Source organism: Canis lupus, chromosome X, assembly GCF_011100685.1.
Source record: "Canis lupus familiaris isolate Mischka breed German Shepherd chromosome X, alternate assembly UU_Cfam_GSD_1.0, whole genome shotgun sequence".
NCBI classification, from domain to species: Eukaryota; Metazoa; Chordata; class Mammalia; order Carnivora; family Canidae; genus Canis; species Canis lupus.
Genome location: NC_049260.1, coordinates 60,421,597 through 60,441,724, shown reverse-complemented (window position 1 = coordinate 60,441,724; position 20,128 = coordinate 60,421,597). Strand labels below are relative to the sequence as shown.

The 20,128-nt window shown below is 35.9% G+C and overlaps 1 protein-coding gene across 12 annotated transcripts in view; it reads right to left on the bottom strand.

The window, feature by feature from the left end:
• The window catches only part of ATP7A (ATPase copper transporting alpha), a 153,161-nt gene that overhangs the window by 57,740 nt on the left and 75,293 nt on the right, over positions 1-20,128 (bottom strand). For 11 of the 12 annotated variants that reach the window (XM_038587767.1, XM_038587768.1, XM_038587769.1 and 8 more), the window contains 4 exons: positions 19,152-19,877; positions 9,000-9,203; positions 5,463-5,626; positions 114-275 (listed from right to left, as the gene is read on the bottom strand). In XM_038587767.1, the coding sequence (XP_038443695.1) occupies positions 114-275; positions 5,463-5,626; positions 9,000-9,203; positions 19,152-19,877 (1,256 nt within the window). The remainder of the gene's footprint in view (positions 1-113; positions 276-5,462; positions 5,627-8,999; positions 9,204-19,151; positions 19,878-20,128) is intronic. The other variant, XM_038587776.1, reaches the window with a different exon arrangement.

Here is a 20,128-nt window from a genome sequence, read left to right as displayed (position 1 = left end):
AGTAATCAAAGGGACCAGATCTTTTTCATCATATCTGATACAAACCAGAAATGATTCAACGGAGTGCTGACTGAACAAGCAAGAACACAGAAATGCAAAATCTTACCACTTACTTCAACCATATGGATAATATCCCTGGGACCAATAATTTCTGGGTCATATTTAATATGTGCTTTGTTGGTTGCCAGGGCCACAGAGCAGTAGAAGATCCCTCTGTGTTTTGTGAGGATAGACTCTATTTTATGTACACAGGAGGCACACGTCATTCCTCTCACCTGTTAAAGACAAAGGTTTTGTTACTCAGAAATCTACTCTTACCTCCATTAAACATTGATTGTAACATGGGATTAACACACAAGACCTTATCTGCACTATTAATATCCTTCAGATATGTTCATTAGAATGCTGTTTTCATATAAAATTAAATGGAACAAAGATATGGTCCCAGCTGCAATAGGTTAAACAGAAGAGGATCTCACTAAGTCAGTATCCCTCTTCCTGTCATTACTCTGTGATAGAGGATTTGACATCTATTGTTTCCTGTATTTTTAAAAAGATTTTATTTATTTCTTCATGAGAGACACAGAGAGAGGCAGAGGGAGAAGCAGGCTTTATGCAGGGAGCCTGATGTGGGACTCGATTCCGGGACTCCAGGATTATGCCCTGCCAAAGGCAGATGCTCAACCGCTGAGCCACTCATGCATCCCTTGTTTCTTGTATTTAATGTCTTGTTTCTGTCCAGAATTTTTAGTCTTTTTTTATTACTTTTAATAAAAGTTAATGGGTGACAAAAGTATCATACTTTTGTCTAAAAATGCATTTTGCCTTATGTCTTGGGTGAGGTTATAGTTCAGCTTGGTATTAAATTCTAAAATAGAATAGCAGAACTTCTGGAATGACTGTGTGTGAAACTCAGCAAATCCTTTCCCCAAAAAGCAATGATAAAATTGAACAAAAGTTTTAGGGCACCTGGATGGTTCAGTCTGTTAAACATCTGCCTTTGGCTCAGGGTCATGATCCCAGGGTCCTGGGATGCAGCCCTGAGTCGGGCTCCCTGCTCAGTGGGGAGACTGTTTCTCTCCCTCCTCCCCGCTCATGCTTTCTCTCACTTTCTCTCTTTCTCTCTCTCTCAAATAAATAAAATCATTTTTAAAAATTGGACAAAAGTTTCAAAAAACAACCATTTAAAGACTCTGGGAAGTGACTAACAAGTATACAACAAATTACAAAGCTTCTATTCAAGAATATCTACTGAGATGGGATGAGCACTGGGTGTTACATGTTGGCAAATTGAACTTCAATAAAAACAAGTAAACAAAAATATCTACTGAAAGATTATCAGTAATGGTGTAGTAAAGGCCTTTGAAAATTATTTCCTCCATAAAAGCAATGAGAAAACTGGCAAAAACTGTCAGAACCAACTTTTTTTTTGAAATTTGGAAATTAAACAGAAGCTTTCAGCAATCCAGGAAGCATTTATTCAAGAAAATCAGAGGGGGCACCTAGGTGGCTCAGGTGGTTAAGGAGCCAACTCTTGATTTCAGCTCTTGTCATGACCTTGAGGTCCTGGGATTGAGCCCCATGTCTGGCTACGTGCTTAGTAGGGAGTCTACTTGAGGATTCTTTCTTCCTCTCTCTCTCTGCCCCTCCCCCCACTCACACCCTCTCTAAAATAAATGAGTCATTTTTAAAAAAGAATTAAAGGAAAATATGAGAATAATATCTCATCAAATAAATAATATTGATAAAGAGAGATCATTAAAAAGGCCCAATGGACAGTCTGGAATTGAAAAGTACAATAACTGAAATAAAAGCAGTACTTGGAAATGTGTAGCTGTAAATGTCAATATTAAAAAATAAGAAAGATCTCAAATAAATAACCTAACCTTCCATGTTGAGCTACTAGAAAAGAAAAGCAAACTAAACATAAAGTGAGCAAAAGGAAGGAAATTAGATTAGAATGGAAATTAATAAAAGAAAGAATAGAGAAAATCAATAAAACCAAAAATTATTTTTCTGAAAAAACTGACAAAATTGACAAACTTGGTAGACTGACCAAGGGAAAAAGAAAGAAGACACGAATGCTTAATATTAAGAATAAGGAGTAACTGCTAACAGGCAAGGCATTTCTTTCTTGGGTTAATGAAAATCTCCTAAAATTAGATATGGTGAAGGCACCTGGGTGGCTCAGCAGGTGAGCGTCTGCCTCTGGCTCAGGTTGTGATCCCGGGGTCCTAAAATTAAGTCCCGCATCAGGCTCCCTCCCTCTGCCTATATCTCTGCCTCCCTGTGTGTCTCTCGTGAATAAATAAACATCTTTTTAAAAAAATTAGATATTGGAGGCAGGGGAAGATGGCAGAAGAGTAGGGTCCCCAAGTCACCTGTCCCCACCAACTTACCTAGATAACTTTCAAATCATCCTGAAAACCTACTAAGTCGGTCTGAGATTTAAAGAGAGAACAGCTGGAATGCTACAGTGAGAAGAGTTCACGCTTCTATCAAGGTAGGAAGACGGAAAAAAAATAAATAAAAAAGCATCCAAGGGGGAGGGGCCCCGCGAGGAGCCGGGCTAAGGCCGGTCGGCGAGAGCCCCCAGGACAGGAGAGCCCAGTATCGGAGAAGCAGAAACTTTACCAATCTTCAGGAAGGAAAGGCGCTAGCAGGGAGCTTGGGCAGGATCCCAGGAGGGCAGGGATGCCCTCAGGCTCCCAGGGGCACTAACAGAGGAACTGCGCCCCAGGGGAGAACGCGCCCCACACCGCGGGCCGAGCTCCCTAAAGGGCTAGAGCGCGCGCCTGGCGTGCCCTGGAGCAGCCCAGGCGGCGGATGTGGATGGACCTGGAGGGTATTATGCTGAGTGAAGTAAGTCAATCGGAGAAGGACAAACATTATATGGTCTCATTCATTTGGGGAATATAAAACTTAGTGAAAGGGAATAAAGGGGAAAGGAGAGAAAATGAGTGAAAATATCAGTGAGGGTGACAAAACATGAGAGACACCTAACTCTGGGAGATGAACAAGGGATAGTGGAAGGGGAGGTGGGCGGGGGGTGGGGGGGTTGGGGTGACTGGGTGATGGGCATTGAGGGGGGCACTTGGCGGGATGAGCCCTGGGTGTTATGCTATATGTTGGCAAATTGAACTCCAATAAAAAAATTGTTTTTAAAAATTAGATATGGTGATACTTGCACAACTCTGAAGATATAAAAAAAACAAACACTGAATTGTACACTTTAAAAGGGTGAGTTTTGTGGTATGTGAATTATATTTCAATAAAGCTATTATGTTTAGAAGTCTTTAAAAATAGGGGCGCCTGGGTGGTGCAGTCAGTTTGGCATCCCACTCTTGATTTTGGCTCAGGTAGTGATCTCCAGGTAGTGAGACTGAGCCCTGCATTAGGCTTTACACTAAGCATGGCATCTGCTTAAGATTTTCTCTTCCTCTCCTGCTGCCCCTCTCCCTACTTTCCCTTTCTCTAAAATAATGTCTTTTTAAAATTTTTTAAATAAATAATAAAAAATAAACACCCATCCATTCTTTTTAATAGCTGCTTAGTATCCCACTATACGAATGTACTGTAATTTATGTAACTAGTCCCCAGTGATTCATTTAGGTTTTTTTCCTATCTTTTGCTATAATAAAAAATATTATAATGAATATATTTGCACTCATGTCATTTCATACATTTGCAACGATTTCTGTTGGATAACTTCCTGTGAGTGGAACTTCCAAAGCAAAGGGTATGTGCAATTTTATTTTTAATAGACATTGACAAATTCCCTGAGAGCCTGTATCAATTAACTCTCCACCAGCAATACATGAGAGATCACAAACATAGTGTTACCAAAATTGTGTATGATCTTTACCAACCTAATAGGTGAAAAAGCATTTCAATGCAGTTTTTATTTGCTTTATTCTTATTACAAGTGAGGGTGAACATCTTTTCATATATTTAAAATGGTAATATTTTGGATTTTCTGTGAACTGTCAGTTCATATCCTTTACTATCTCCCTTTTGGGTTGTTGGTTCTTTATTATTATTATTGATACCTCTTTATATAATTAAGAAAATTAATCTTTATCTATGATAAGAAATAAATTCAATTTACTTGTCTTGACTTTGTTTATGGTGTTTTCCTTCCAAAACGAAATTTTTATGTACATGAATTTATCAATCCTTCCTTTTATAGGTTTTGTATGATATTTAGAAAGGCCATTTCCACTCTAATATTATTTTTTAAGCGACAGATTAGATATTGTTATTGTGGCAAAGCTGGGTGGAAGCTTCATAGAAATTCTCTACTAGTTTTGCAACTTTGTGAGTCTAAAATTATTTACACAATGGATTAACAGACTTGCATATAGTAAAACAAATACACTAAAATGTTATTGGGGAATCTAGGTGGAGTGTATAAAGGTGTCTGCTGTACAATGCTTTTGACTTTTCTGATGTGTCAAGTTTTTATAATAAAATACTGGGAAGGGCAGCCCCGGTGGCGCAGCGGTTTGGCGCCGCCTGCAGCCTGGGGTGTGATCCAGGAGGCCCGGGATCAAGTCCCTCGTCGGGCTCCCTGCATGGAGCCTGCTTCTCCCTCTCCCTCTGCCTGTGTCTCTGCCTCTCTCTCTCTGTGTGTGTGTCTATGAATAAATAAATAAGATCTTTAAAAAAATAAATAAAAATAAAAAAATAAAAAAAGATTAAAAATAAAATAAAATACTGGGAAAAGAGCTCTAAATATTTCTTCTAGTAATTTCATGTTTGTTTTTTTGCATTCAAATTTCTGACTGAGCTGGAACTAATCTTGGTACAGTGTTAAGTGTTTTGTTTTAATTGTTTAAGTTATACAAATAAAATGCAACTCGTTGGATTGGAGAAAATGATCATTTTAAACCATTTTAAGCCTTAAACCTGGTTCTATGACTTCATTTATAAAATTTCAGTCTTCGGTGCATCTGAAATTTATTCTTTTCTATTCCTACTTGGTAGGAATCATACTATATTTAAAAGTTGATTTTTGGGATGCCTGGGCGGCTCAGTGGTTTAGCACCTGCCTTCCGCCCAGGGCATGATCCTGGAGTCCTGAGATCAAGTCCCACATCAGGCTCCCTGTGTGGAGCCTGCTTCTCCCTCTGCCTATGCCTCTGCCTCTCCCTCTCTCTGTGTCTCTCATGAAAAAAATAAATAAAATCTTTTAAAAAATAAAATAAAAGTTGATTTTCATTTCTTTATTCAAACCTAAATCTTCTTTTTTTGGTTCTTAATAGAGTTATGAGTATCTTTTACATTCCATGCTCAAAGGCCACCATTCCATTAAGTTATATCTTATCCTTCTATTTTCCATTTTCCTTAACTTTTCTTTTATGTCTTATTTTCCCAACCCTTAAATACCTTTGGAACTATTTTCTGAATCCTCCCTAAGTTTTCCTAGAAATTGTATTAATCACATAAAAATAATTACTTACAACAAGTTCTAAAACACCATCTACTTCATCAGCATTTTCTATCATAGTGGCTCCAAATCCAAGCTCTCGGATGAACTCAGCTATCATTGGAGGTTGTATAACAACAGGATTGTATCTTACTTCTGCCTTGCCAGCCATCAGAGCCACAAGTACAGAATATATTCCTAGAAGCATTGATAAGAAAAACAATTGAGATAATATCCTTATAAAAAGAGTAATACTATTAGTTTTTTTCACTTGTAAAAGGATTAAAGTGAACCTAGAGACATTTATTACTTAATTTTTATATAGTCTTGAACCCAAACAAAACTACTTTGAAAGGGGGCCACGACTTTTTATTATGGAAATTTTCAATTACATATACCCAAAACAGAGAATAACATAATAAACTTAATACAACCATTGCCCAGTTTCAACAATTATCAATAATACTAGGGCTAGGGACACCTGGATGGCTTAGTCAGTTTTGTAGCTAACTTGATTTCAGCTCAAGTCAGGATCTCAGAGGTCCTGGGATCAAGCCCTACATTAGGCTCTGTGCTCAGTGGGGAGTCTGCTTGAGGATTCTCTCTCTCTCTCCCTCTCTCTCTGCCTCTCCCACAATTCTCTCTCTCAAATAAATAAATATATCTTTTTAAAAATTACAATTGTGGCTAATCTTGTTTCATCTATATTCCTATCCTTTTACTTCCTGCACTCTACCTCCAATTATTTTGAAGCAAAACCCAGATAACATTTCACATGTAAAAATCTAAATACATATCTCTAAAAGACTCTTCTCTTAAAAAATACCTATAATACCATTATCACATCTAGAATAATTCCTCAATATCACAAAATATCCAGGCAGAATTTATATTTCCAGAATTGTCTTGTAATTATTAGTTTATCTAACACAGTTTGTCTTTTTAAATTGGGATCCAAATAAGATCCATGAATTGTAATAGATTGAGACTTTATCATATAAATGTAAAGCATTTGTAGAAACTAACTTAGAGACCTACAGAAAGGATCTCAGGCACTTAAGGAAATCACTGCAGTTACAGCAAAGAATCCAAGAATGTACCAACATGCACATTATAACATAAATAATAGTCATTTCTTACAATTATCAAATATGACTGACACACACTAATATAAAGTATTCTTATTTATAGGGGTAAAAAGTGCCATACTACTTGTCAATAAAACAAAGGAGTTCATTTTATCACAGTTATCCTGTTCTGTAGCACAAGCCTTTTATTAACAACCATCCTACTTCTCTAGGCCAGCTATTGCTGTCATTGCCAGGAAGAAAATTAATTCTGCATAGCAGAAATGTCATCTCTTTCCAGTAATCTATGGCACTTGGTGACTGACAGGGGATCCCCTAATGGGGATCAATAGTCCATAGGTCAACTCTGCAGTTTGATAAAAAGAAAAAATAATAACTTAATAACTTAATATTAACTTAATAGTTTTAATAAGAAAACAAAGTACCTATATAATCTAAGTTTTCTATATAAAATGCTTGCATTCTGGGCTCTGTGGATACCAAATAATTCAGAGGATCAGTTCATAGGAAACCATCAGTAATAAGAGTAGGTTATAGAGAAAGTAGGAAAAATCTTTTTTGCTCCAATTGCATGTAATCTATAGCCTAACAGAAAGAAAAGGGAAAATCTGACTCTCAAAGATAGGTTTCATAAGTACATAAATTATGGATAATTTTTAAAACTCTTACTTCAAACTATAATTAGAATTCTATTCATTTTTAGAAATATAATGCAAATTAAACTGAGACAACCAGTGTTACTTAGTTTTTAAAAAAGTAAATATAGTGACCCTAGCTAGGCCAATGGTATTCCTAACTGGGTAAAGAGGTGGTAAAGGGGATAATAAGGAGCAACTGGAAGAATCAATCAGCACAATGGATTTTTTTAAGGGATTCATGATTGGCATAGGCATTGCTTATCTCATGAAAAGGGCTATTTCTGGATTGCCAAAAAAATAGTTGGTCCTAAAATTAGACAGGAACCTTACAAACTTCCTTTGCTTTCATTTGTTTGTAACCTCCCAGCCTTCCTCTTTTAATCATTCAAAGGGCACCTGGGTGGCTCAGTGGTTGAATGTCTGCCTTTGGCTCAGGTCGTGATCCCGGGGTCCTGGGATCAAGTCCCACATCGGGCTCCCATGGGAAGCCTGCTTCTCCCTCTGCCTATGTCTCTGCCTCTCTCTCTCTCTCTCTCTCTCTCTCTCTCTCTGTCTCTCATGAATAAATAAATAAAATCTTTTTTAAAAAAGCATGATACAAGCTTCAGCCTCAAATGCATTTTAATTAGATAAAACGGAGACTGAAATGACAGGCAAAAATGACACAATGCAGATAAAGTAATAACTGTATAACATACACTTTGTTATAATTTTCTGGCCTTTATATATAAAGTAAGGTATGTGTGTATATGTGTGTATATATACACACATACATATATATATATATATATATGGAATATATAAGGCCTTTATATATAAGGCCTGTGGACCACAAGCTTGTATTACTATTACACACTTTGAGTTATCTTCCCACAATAGAAGGGATAAGCTGATATTAATCTTACTTATTTGGCCCTTGTGACTAAGGGCACGTATTAAGACACTGGGGCTAGGGCTGCCAAAGTACCAACTTCAGTCTCATTAAACATAACTGTATATCTCTATCTATAGTTAACAAATCTTTTTTTTAAAGATTTTATGTATTCATGAAAGACACACAGAGAGAGGCAGAGACATAGGCAGAGAGAGAAGCAGGCTCTATACAGGGAGCCGGGACGCGGGACGTGATCCCAAAACTCTGGGATCACACCCTGGACCAAAGGCAGAGGCTCAACCGCTGAGCCACCCAGGCATCCCTAACAAATCTATTATGTCACAGTGTGAAGCCAATTAATATGAGTGCAAACTTATAACACAAAACATTTGAGTTTGATTGAATAAAAAAAAAGGTTTGCTGTAAATTTTCTAAGATTTTGTAACCTAGAGTTAAAATTTGTAGAGAATATTAAGTAACTTTTTAAACATTTTTACTGCAAGCAATGATCAGTGATCAAACTGTTGGAAGAGAATAACATAATTCTAAACAAACTTGGTTCTGGTCTGGTTTTTGGTCCAAGTACATTAATATTGAAACTAATGGACTGTGGTTATTAGGTTTAAGTGTAGTTTTATCAGAAAATTGGTATGTTTCTTAAAATCCATTGCAACCAAGGTCCATAGAGAATAGTAACCTTATATCTTTCCTTCTGCTGTTTTCCTACAAATTTCATTGATATTAAAATGTGATCATGAGGTAAACAAGATAGGAACTTGGGAACTAAGGGAACAAAACACAAAAACTGGCTGTCAGAAAGTCAAAGTTGTCCTGCACATCACTCATATGCAGGACTTCATAAGGCCTTTTGTGGCAAGAACCACAAAAATGGTTACAAAACACCTAAGAGAACAAAAAGGACAGAGTCCTCAAATCAATACACAAAATGAGAGGCTTCAAGAGTGTCTCACCTTCTTCTCGTCTTAAATTCCGTTCAATGTTTGCTACACAGGAAGCACAAGTCATACCAGTGACCTGTATGTAACACTTAGATGAAGTCTTTGTCTCCACATCGTGAATTGGTGTCATCATCTTAGTATAAAATTCATTAGTTGAGGTCAAAAGCGGCATTTCCGATGAGGTCTGACCTATTATTACCAATGGCTCATTTATATCTGGTGGACAGGGAAAGATTCTTTTCATTTGAGGTACTCTTCAGTTGCATCCTTGTCATTCATCACAATCCACACCTCTAGACACTGTCAATCCATTCCTTTAAAACCAGCATGGACCTAGAGCTCTCAGCACTGTTAACTTTTATACTTTCCAGAAAGTGACTTTGAATTCCAGTACTGCCCATCCCAGTTCTCTAGAAAACCTGAACCAACTGAATAAACAAAACATTGGTTATACCAAGTTCTTTGGGGCACCTGGGTGGCTCAGTGGATTGAGCGTCTGCCATCAGTTTGGGTCATGATCCCAGGGTCCTGGGATCGAGCCCCACATCAGTCTTCCTGGTCAGGGGGGAGTCTGCTTCACTCCTTCTCCCTGCCCCTCCTCTCTTATGCTGGCTCTCTCTCTCTCAAATAAATAAATAAAATCTTAAAAAATGAACCCAAGTTCTTCTAGCTATTATCTCTACTGCAAACCCCAGGTAGAGAGTAGTTTGTTGATGGATAGCTCTTATTTTTATAATGAATTTTTATTATCATGTTAATGATTTGCATACTGACATTAAAGTAACTCATGATATAGTAAGTAGAACGAAAAGCAATTTATAAAACAGCACTGCAGTATGATGTAATTTTAAAACTTTTTGTGTATATGTATATATGAGACCATACATAAGAAAGTCAAAATATTAATGGTGGCTATTTCTGAGAAATGGGGTTAAGGCAGGAATAGAATGGACAGATGAGGGGCACCCGGGTGGCTCACTGGTTGGGCGTCTGCCTTTGGCTCAAGGCATGATCCCGGGGTCCTGGATCAAGTCCTGCATCGGGTTCCCCACAGGGAGCCTGCTTCTCCCTCTGCCTGTGTCTCTGCCTGTGTGTCTTTCATGAGCAAATAAATAAAATATTTTTAAAAAGAATGACAGATGAACACATTTTCTCTATAGACACTTCTGTATTGTTTGAATTTTAAACACTAATATATAGTATTTTTTTACATTAAAATGTCTTTGTGGACAATAGAAGAAAAGGCAAGGAGTAAGTCTGCAGTAATCTTTGTTCTGTGCAAAGGAATATTTGGGGGGTGCCTTTGTGACTTAGTCGGTTAAGTGTCCGACTCTTGATTTTGGCTCAGGTCATGATATCAGGGTCGTGAGACTGAGCCCCATGTCAGACTCTGTATTGGATGTGGAGCCTGCTTAAGATTCTCTTTTCCCCTCTCCCTTCACCCCCCCCCCACAGTGTGTGCAGGCACGCACACGCTCTCTCTCTCTAAAAAAAATATAAAGTATAATAAAATAAAAGTAATATTTGGAAAATCCCTCCATACAATGTTTATGCACTGTGGAACAATGGAAGCTCCTATCATCCAGAAGATACCCCGCAGTCTCAGAAAATCTACCATTCTGTTTGAATTTATCCACAGCAGTATTAATCACCTCCAAGAAGGGAGAAGTTATTCTCTCTAGCACATCCATGCACTTCCAAAGCTAAAGATTTTATACTCTCTTGCAGAGACAAAGAGTAAAAGAGATGACGTGGAAATTTTCAGGCACCTAACTTGTTCTTTCTTCCCCTTGGGCAAAAAAACTGGTTCAGGTCTATTTGGCTAGCCCATAGAGGAATCCCTGCATCAGGGCTGGTTTTCAGGACGTTAAAGAAGGCATATTTTGCAAAAACTTTAACCTAACCATTTAACTCATAAATAATGATATAGATTTCCCAAATCAGTATAGTAATAGCTCTTAAATTTTAATGCACATATAATAACCTGGGGGTTTTGTTAAAATGCAGATTCTGGTTCAGTACATTTAAGATGGAACCTCAGATCCTGCATTTCCACCACTCTTCCAGGTGATGGCACTACAGCCAGTTGGGTTACAGCAAAGGACACTAATCACAATGGACTAGATACTCACAATCCCAAAACTAGTCAGTCTCTGGTCTTAAGAAAATCAATTTAGAAAACTATACTAATTCATTCAGATTATGAGAGCATTATTTAGAAGACAGAAAAAGTTACCAAATACTATTGTTATCTTAAAGAATTCAAATTTTTAAAATTTTTAAAAATTTTTTAAAAATTTTTATTGATTTATGATAGTCACAGAGAGAGAGAGAGAGACAGAGAGAGAGACAGAGAGGCAGAGGGAGAAGCAGGCTCCATGCACCGGGCACCGGGAGCCCGATGTGGGATTCAATCCCGGGTCTCCAGGATCGCACCCTGGGCCAAAGGCAGGCGCCAAACCGCTGCGCCACCCAGGGATCCCTATCTTAATTCAAAAAGGAAGTTCATTTGCTCAAAGAAAATAGCTGTGGCTTTGAAAAAATACATGATTTTAATCCATCCAAGAGCTTACTTCATTCTCTCATAATTACTATAAAGACTTAATTTTGAACTTAGATACTGGAAAAAAAAGTTTATACTGCTAATTACTTTAGGTCCTGTTCCAGAGTAATTCAGGTATTTCAGGTACCAGAGATAACCCATAATACAATCTGCAATTTTCATACTCTGGTAGTATAGTATTAAAATAAGTCATAGAGGTAGTTCCTTTTAGCTACCTTGGCATGACCTCTCAACAAAGATCCATAAAATTGTGCCCTTTACCCCAGTGAGTGTGGCAACCAGAAATGCAAAAGTTTTCATCTTCCACAGAAGCAGTGCAGGTGTTAAAAAGCCACACTGAATTAAAGGACTACTTTTCTTCAATTAGATTTTCTATAGGCTCTAGCAACATGGCGTATGCTTAAGTGAATTCAAAAGGAAGGAAGGTTGACTTTCCTGCACTTGAGGCAACAATCAGAAAAGATTCCAAATATTTCAAGAAAGAGTTTCCAATCTCATCCTCAAAACTGGTGGGATCAGTGTCTGAAGTAATATGAAAATCAAATAATAGATTAAAAAGAATTAAGAACATCATTTCTGCAACATACTCTCAAATGATTCAGAAAAAGTGTGTGTGTCTATGTGTCTGTCAACAGATAATTATAAAACAAATGTGGTAAAATATTAAAAATGAGGGAATCTGAGAGAAATTGGTAAACAGGAATTTTTTTGTATTACTTTTGCAGCTCTTCTGTAAGTTTGAAATTAGAAATAAAAAGTCACAAAACAGGAAAAGAATTTGAGTATTTTTATGCTTTAATTGGTTAGTGAAGACTTAACTTCATATATTATATATCTTTTTAAGAGAATGATGAGATTAATGATCATGATAAAAAGAACTTCCCATGCAAGGGTGGTGCAGTATTTGCAAGTCAATCAATGTGATACATCACATCAACAAAAAAAGGAAAAAAAACCCATATGATCATTTCAACAGATGCAGAAAAAGCATGACAAATTACAATATCCATTTATTATAATATACTCTAAAAAATGTAAGTCTAGAGGGAACAAACACACTGCAATGTAATAAATGCTTTATATGAAAAACCCACAGCTAACATCATACTCTATGGTGAAAAACTGAGTTTGTCCCCCTAAGATCAGGAACAAGGATGTCTGTTCTCACTACTTTTATTCAACATAGTACTGGAAGTCCTAGCCACAGCAATCAAACAATAAAAAGAAATAAAGGCATCCAAATTGTCAAGGAAGAAATAAAACTTTCACTTTTTGCAGATGACATGATATTACATAGAAAACCTAGAGTCCACCAAAAAACTACTCATAAATGAATTCAGTAAGGTCGCAGGATACAAAATCAAGGTACAGAAATCTGTTGTATTTCTATGGAAAAAAACCCATATGATCATTTCAACAGATGCAGAAAAAGCATGACAAATTACAATATTCATTTATTATAAAATGAAGCAGCAGAAAAAGAAATTAAGAAAGCAATTCCATTTACAATTGCATCAAAAATAATAAAATACCTAGGAATACACTTAGCCAAAGAGGTAAAAGATCTGTACTCTGAAAACTATAAAACATTGATACTGATGAAAGATATTGAAGACAACACAAAAAAATGGAAAGACATTGCATGCTCATTGATTAAAAGGAAAAATAAGGGCAGCCCAGGTGGCTCAGAGGTTTAGCGCCACCTTCAGCCCAGGGTGTGATCCTGGAGACCAGGAATCGAGTCCCAAGTCAGGCTCCCTGCATGGAGCCTGCTTTTCCCTCTGCCTGTGTCTCTGCTTCTGTGTGTGTGTGTGTGTCTCTCATGAATAAACAAATAAAATATTTTTAAAAAGGAAAAATAATATTAAAATGTCTATTCTACACATCTAATCTAAGCAGTCTACACATTTAATGCAATCCCTACCAAAATGCCAATAGCATTTTTCACACTAGAACGAACAATCCTAAAGTTTGTATAGAACCACAAAAGACCCTGAATAGCCAAAGCAATCTTAAAAAAGAAAAACAAAACTGGAGGTATCACAGTACCAGACATCAAGTTATATTACAAAGTTGTAGAAATCAAAATATTATAGTACTGACACAAAAATAGACACATAGATCAATAGAACAAAATAGAAAGCCCAAAAACAAATCCAGAATTTATGGTCAATTAATCTTTGACAAAGGCAGCAAGAATATGTAATGGAAAAAGTCTCTTCAACAAATGCTGTTGGGAAAACTGGATAGCTACATGCAAAATGAGGAAACTGGACCACTTTGTTACACCATACACAAAAATAAATTCAAAATGGATTAAAGACCTAAAAAGATCTAAATGTGAGACAGGAAACCATCACAATCCTAGAAGAGAATACAGGCAGTAACTTCTTCGACACTGGCCATAGCAACTTTTTTCTAGATATGCCTCCTGAGGCAAGGGAAACAAAAGGAACAATAACTATTGGAAGGACGTCAAAAGAAAAGCTTCTGCACAGCGAAGGAAATAACCAACAAAACTAAAAGGCAAAAAAAATAAAAAATAAAAAAATAAAAAAAACAAAAACTAAAAGGCAACCTACTGAATGGGAGAAGATATTTGCAAATGGCATATCCAATAAAGGATTAGTATCCAAAATATATAAAGAACTTATCAAATTCAACACCCAAAAACAAATAAGCCAATTTAAAAATGGGCATAAGACATGAACAGATATTTCTCCAAAGAAAACATACAGATGGCCAACAGACACATGAAAAGATGCTTAATATCTGTGATTATCAGGGAAATACAAATCCAAACTACAATGAGATATAACCTCACACCTGTCAGCAAGTGTTGGCAAGGAGATAGGAGAAAAGGAACGCTCTTGCATTGCTGGTGAGAAGGCAAACTAGTGCAGCCACTGTGGAAAATATTATGGAGGTTCTTCAAAAAGTTAAATCTAGAACTACCCTATGATCCAGCAATCACACTACTGGTTATTTACCCAAAGAATATAAAAACACTAATTCAAAGGGATACATGCACCCCAATGTTTACAGCAGTATTATTTACAATAGCCAAATTATGGAAGCAGCCCAAGTGTCTATCGATTGATGGACAGAGAAAGTGTCATACACACACACACGTATATATACACATATATGTATATATACACATATACATATGCATACACACATGAACACACAGAGGAATATTATTTAGCCACAAAAAATGAAATATTGCCATTTGCAATAACACAGATGGAGCAAGAGAATATAATGATAAGGGAAATAAGTCAGAGAAAGACAAATACTGTATGATTTCACTAATATATGGAATTTAAGAAACAAATGAGCAAAGGGGCAAAAAAGAGAAATAAATTAAGAAAGATTCTTAATTATAAAGGATAAACAGATGGTTACTAGAAGGAGGGTTGGGAGGATGGGTTAAACAGGTGATGGGGATTAAGGAGTGCACTTGTGATGAGCACCCAGTGATGTATGGAATTGTTGAATCACTATGTTGTACACCTGAAACTATTGTAACATTGTATGATAACTAAACCTGAATTAAAATTTTTAAAAATAAAATTAAAAAAATAATTCACCAATGAAGAAAAAAAACACCTCATATTTCTCTATCTCCTTTAACTTTTACAGCCCACCCAGGATTAGTGTGTCATAAAGACAAATCATGCAGGCCCCTCTCTGTCTGGAAAAGGATTATGGTGATAGGTTGTGAGGCCAGGATCAGCATTGACACTGATATTCAGAAAATGGACAGCCACCATTCTGATGGCATCTTAAACTCTGAATGATCTCTAGCAGAAATACAGAATGCAATCACTTGATATCAACATTTTATCTCAATAATATGGGTCACTGTAGTCACAACTCTATCAGTTCTTTTATGATGACATTCACTGTGCCAAGTTTTTTGTTTGTTTGTTTGTTTGTTTTTACTTATTCATCATGACCATTAATGTGTTTGTTATGACCCCTAATGGATGTAGGGCACATAACAGGCTCCTGGTAATTATTTGTCAAACAATTAATTCCTGGGGCCCTTGGCAATAGTTGGTTAAGGTAAAAGCCATTGTTAATGTTACTGAACATGTTGCACTCATGGATCCTGAGGACTAAGTAGATGATAGACATGGTACAAGAGACTATCAAATACTCCTGAATTCCACTTACTAGTCTGACCAAAATTTCTCCTATTGCTAAAATATTACATATTTGAAGCCATAGGAGGTAGCTGGAAATTTACTTTTACTCAGCTCACATCTGCTATATAGAAACTCTTAAATGCCATCTTATATTATTTAATATTATGATATATATAATTATATAATATAATATAGATTTAATTCAGAGAGTTTATTTATGGAGGTCACTGTGGAAAATTATTTATGCCAGTGCTTCTCAAACTTTAATGTGCACATGAATTACCTGGAGAGCTTATTAAAAAAAATAAAATGTAGATTTTTAGTTAATGGGTATGCAGTGAGTCAGAGAGTATAGTTCTAAGAAGCTCCCAGTGATGGTGCTGCTACTGCTGATCTGTGAACAATACTTTAAGCTGCAAAAATACAGACTCAGATGAATAGGATAAATCCCTTTTTTTAAGATTTTATTTATTTATTCATGAGAGACACAGAGAGAGAGAGGCAGAGACATAGGCAGAAAGAGAAGCAGGCTCCTCCATGCAGGGAGTCCGATGTGAGACTTGATCCCAGGACTCCAGGATCACGCCCTGGGCCGAGGGCAGGCGCTCAACTGCTGATCCACCCAGGCATCCCAATAGGATAAATTCTAATTTGGGGGTCCAATCTGAAAGTCTGTAAGGTTCCTACTTACAATAATGCCAGATATTAGATTTTACTTTTAAAAAGTATATCACTTTTATACTATATGTGTTATAAGTTGATATGATTTGAGTTCCTAATTTAAGAAGCACAGGAATATCACAGTATAAGTAACTTGTCTGATTATTAAGGTAAACTAATTTATGTGGTGTCCATTATGCATCATATATGCCAAATTATTTTAATATAAACTCTGAAGAATAATTCAACATTATGAGTTAGCAAAATGTGAATCAGTTTCAAATATTGTCATTTTGAAAATTTTAAAAATTATAAGCAATGGGGGCACCTGGGTGGCTCATTTGCTTAAGCACCTGACTCTTGATTTCCACTCAGGTCATAATCTCAGGGTTGTGAGACTGAGCCCCGTGTTAAGCTCCACTCCAACTTCTCCCTCTCCTTCTGCCTCTCCTCTGTGCTCAAGCTCTCTAAATAAATAAAGTATTAAAAATTGTAAGGAATGATAGATACAACTAAATTTTGCTGAAACCAATTTTATTCATTTTTTATGGCTTCCTGATACAGTTTTACTTCAGTATTTCCAACTAAAAATTTTCTTCTGGTTTCATAATTATTTTCTTTTGCAATTATGGATCTCCCAGGTACTTTGTTCAGACTTTTAGTACCGAAGGCTCTTTAACATTTCAGTATTCTATTTGAATTTTCTAATAAGGAATTATGTGTCTCCTTTTTAGAGCACAAAAACTTTGGTCTTTTGAGATTTTTCTTTATTAAAGTCAGAATTCTAGGTGACAGTGTGAAGTGGTTCAGCCACTTTGGAAATGTATGGAAATTCCTGAAAAAGTTAAACATTCACCCTTTGACCCAGAAATTACAACCCTAGGTATACACTCAAGAGAAAAAAATATATATTCATGTAAAAACTCATACACAAATGTCCTTAGCGGCATTATTCATTAAAAAAGAAGTAGAAACAACCCAAATTTCCATGAACTGATGGGGAAACAAAACAAGGTATATAAATACACATATTTATATATTTATATATATACGTATATATTAACTGTAGTTTTATTTTTTAACTGTAGTTTTAAATTTAGACATTCATATATATATTATATATACTATTTAGCAATAAAAAGAAATGAAATATTGATATATGTTACAAACATAAGATAAACATTTGTGTACCTTGAAAACAATATACTAAATGAAAGAAGTTAGACACAAATGGACAAATATCCTATGGCTCCACTTATATGGTACCTAGAATTGTCAAATTCATAAAGATAAAAAATTGAACAGTAGGGGGATCCCTGGGTGACTCAAGTGGTTTAGCTCCCGCCTTTGGCCCAGGGCATGATCCTGGAGTCCCAGGATCGAGTCCCACATAGGGCTCCCTGCATGGAGCCTGCTCCCTCTACCTGTCTCTCTCTCTCTCTCTCTCTCTCTCTCTCTGTGTGTGTGTGTGTGTGTGTGTGTCTCATGAATAAATAAATAAAATCTTTAAAAAGTTGAACAGTAAATAACAAGGGCTAGGGGAGGAGTGAGGGAAATGAGGAGTGACTGCTAATGAGTATAGGTTTCTTCTGGGGTGATGAAAACGTCATAAAATTAGATAGTGGTAACGGCTGCAAAACTCTGAATATACTAAGAACTACTGGATTGTATACTTTAAAAGGGTAAATTTTATGGAATGTAAACTACATGTTTACATTAAAAAGTGAGAATTCTATGATTTCCACCATTTGTCATGAATATGAAAAGTAAGAATATTTAGTATGTTTCTGGGTCCTCTTCCAGTGACATTTATCTACCACAATAATTTGAGCATGTGTTTGATATAATTTTTTATGCTTCTCAGTTTTAGTGAGCTTGAAAAAAGAATATAGCTATTTAATATCCTTCATTCTGATCAGAATAGCAAAAGTTAATAACATTATCTGGAAATTAGTTATATTGTTTTTCTATTTTATTTACAGCAGGAAATTTCATTAGAGCATTTCCAATTTAATTCAAGCCTAGGTTCAGTTCTAGTTCAAAATAACAAGTTCACATAGGCAAATTCATTGAATATTCGTTTTTGGTTTCAGTTCAAGAGCTATCAGGAAATAGACTTTTAGGCAGTTCTAGAGTCAGTTTCATTTGAATGTCTAAATTTAAAACTAAGTTTAAATTCTATTATTTATATCTACCTTTTTTCTTTTCAAAATAGCATTTGCTTCTCTAATAATACATGTATACATATATCCTTGTCACAAAAAACAAAACACATAGGAAAGAAAGTACAATGGAAACAAATATCACCTTTATCCTACTACTCATATAATAACCACTGTTAAAATTTTAGTTCATGTCCTGCCAGGAATTTTATTCACTTATATACATAAACAATATACACATGGCATAAATCCTTATATATGTGTTTATAAAATTTCGATCATACTGAATATAAAGATTTTTAGCTTTTTTTCATTTAACAAAATATCTCAGACACTTTCCTGTGACATTAAGTATCAGTATTAAAATACTGTCATTTTTTATAGTTTTATAACATTTCATCATATGGACATATCATGATTTAATGTTTCTAGTTTTTAAATATTACAGATAATTATGCAAACATCCTTATGCATCTTTGTATACGTTGCTGACTACCTCTAGAGGACTTACTTCGAAAAACTTGAATTGCAGTGCCTATTACTCACTTATTATTGATGAAAGCCAAAGAATCCAAAATAGGAAATACAAAACATTAGAGGAATCTGAGAAAAAAGTGATAATTACCTGACAAGGCAGCATCAAATCCCATGTCTTCTATTGCTTCTCTCAAGGTTTCTGGAGAGGTTAGTAGAGGATCATACTCAACAGTCCCATTGCCATTTGCAAGAGATACTCGTATGGATTTTACACCTTCCTTTTTTGATATGACACCCTCAATAGACTGCACACAAGAATTACAAGTCATGCCATCAATGTTTATTACAGTTTCTTGAGTCAGAGGATGGCTAACTATGTTCAAAGGAATCTTTTGAAGAGGTGAGCTGGAGGGAGAGTTTGAGGTACTCTCAACTTCACTAGCAATACTAACTCTGTATTGTCCTGGTGATATGGCCTCTATTGCTTTTCTCAGGGTTTCTGGAGTGACTAAGCTTGCATTGTACTTTACTATGGCAGATCTATTCTCTAAAGAAACTACTATGCTGCTTACATATTGGAGTGTAGATAAAGCACTTTCAATATTTAACACACATGATTTACAATGCATGCCATCTATAATGAAAGTGACTGTTGAATCACTGGTATAAGATGGACTCCTTTGCTGAGATCCTTCTGAGGATTTGACTGGTGTATTCTTTAGGCGTTCTATATCAATAGCTCCCAATTTCAGGTACTTGGGCTGTTTTTTGATGAAGGCTGGAAAGCCCACAGCTTCAATCTGCTTTTTTATTTCCTCTATTGTTATAAGATGAGGTTGATAACCAATAGTAGCTTCTTGGTTGTCCAGGGAGACTAGTTAATAAAAAGAGAAATATTATATCAATATTATATCAATACCACACACAATTGTTTCTCTGTCTTTGTTATCATCATCCTTTAAGATATTTCAGTTCTTTTCAGAAAATGTTATTGACAACAGACTGGAAAAAAAGCAAAAAATATGACCACTATATCTACAGTCTCCAAGTTTCCACATGCCTGAATAGAAACGCATTAGAGGTAGAGAGGACCACATGCATGTTGCAATAAAAACCCTGAAATCC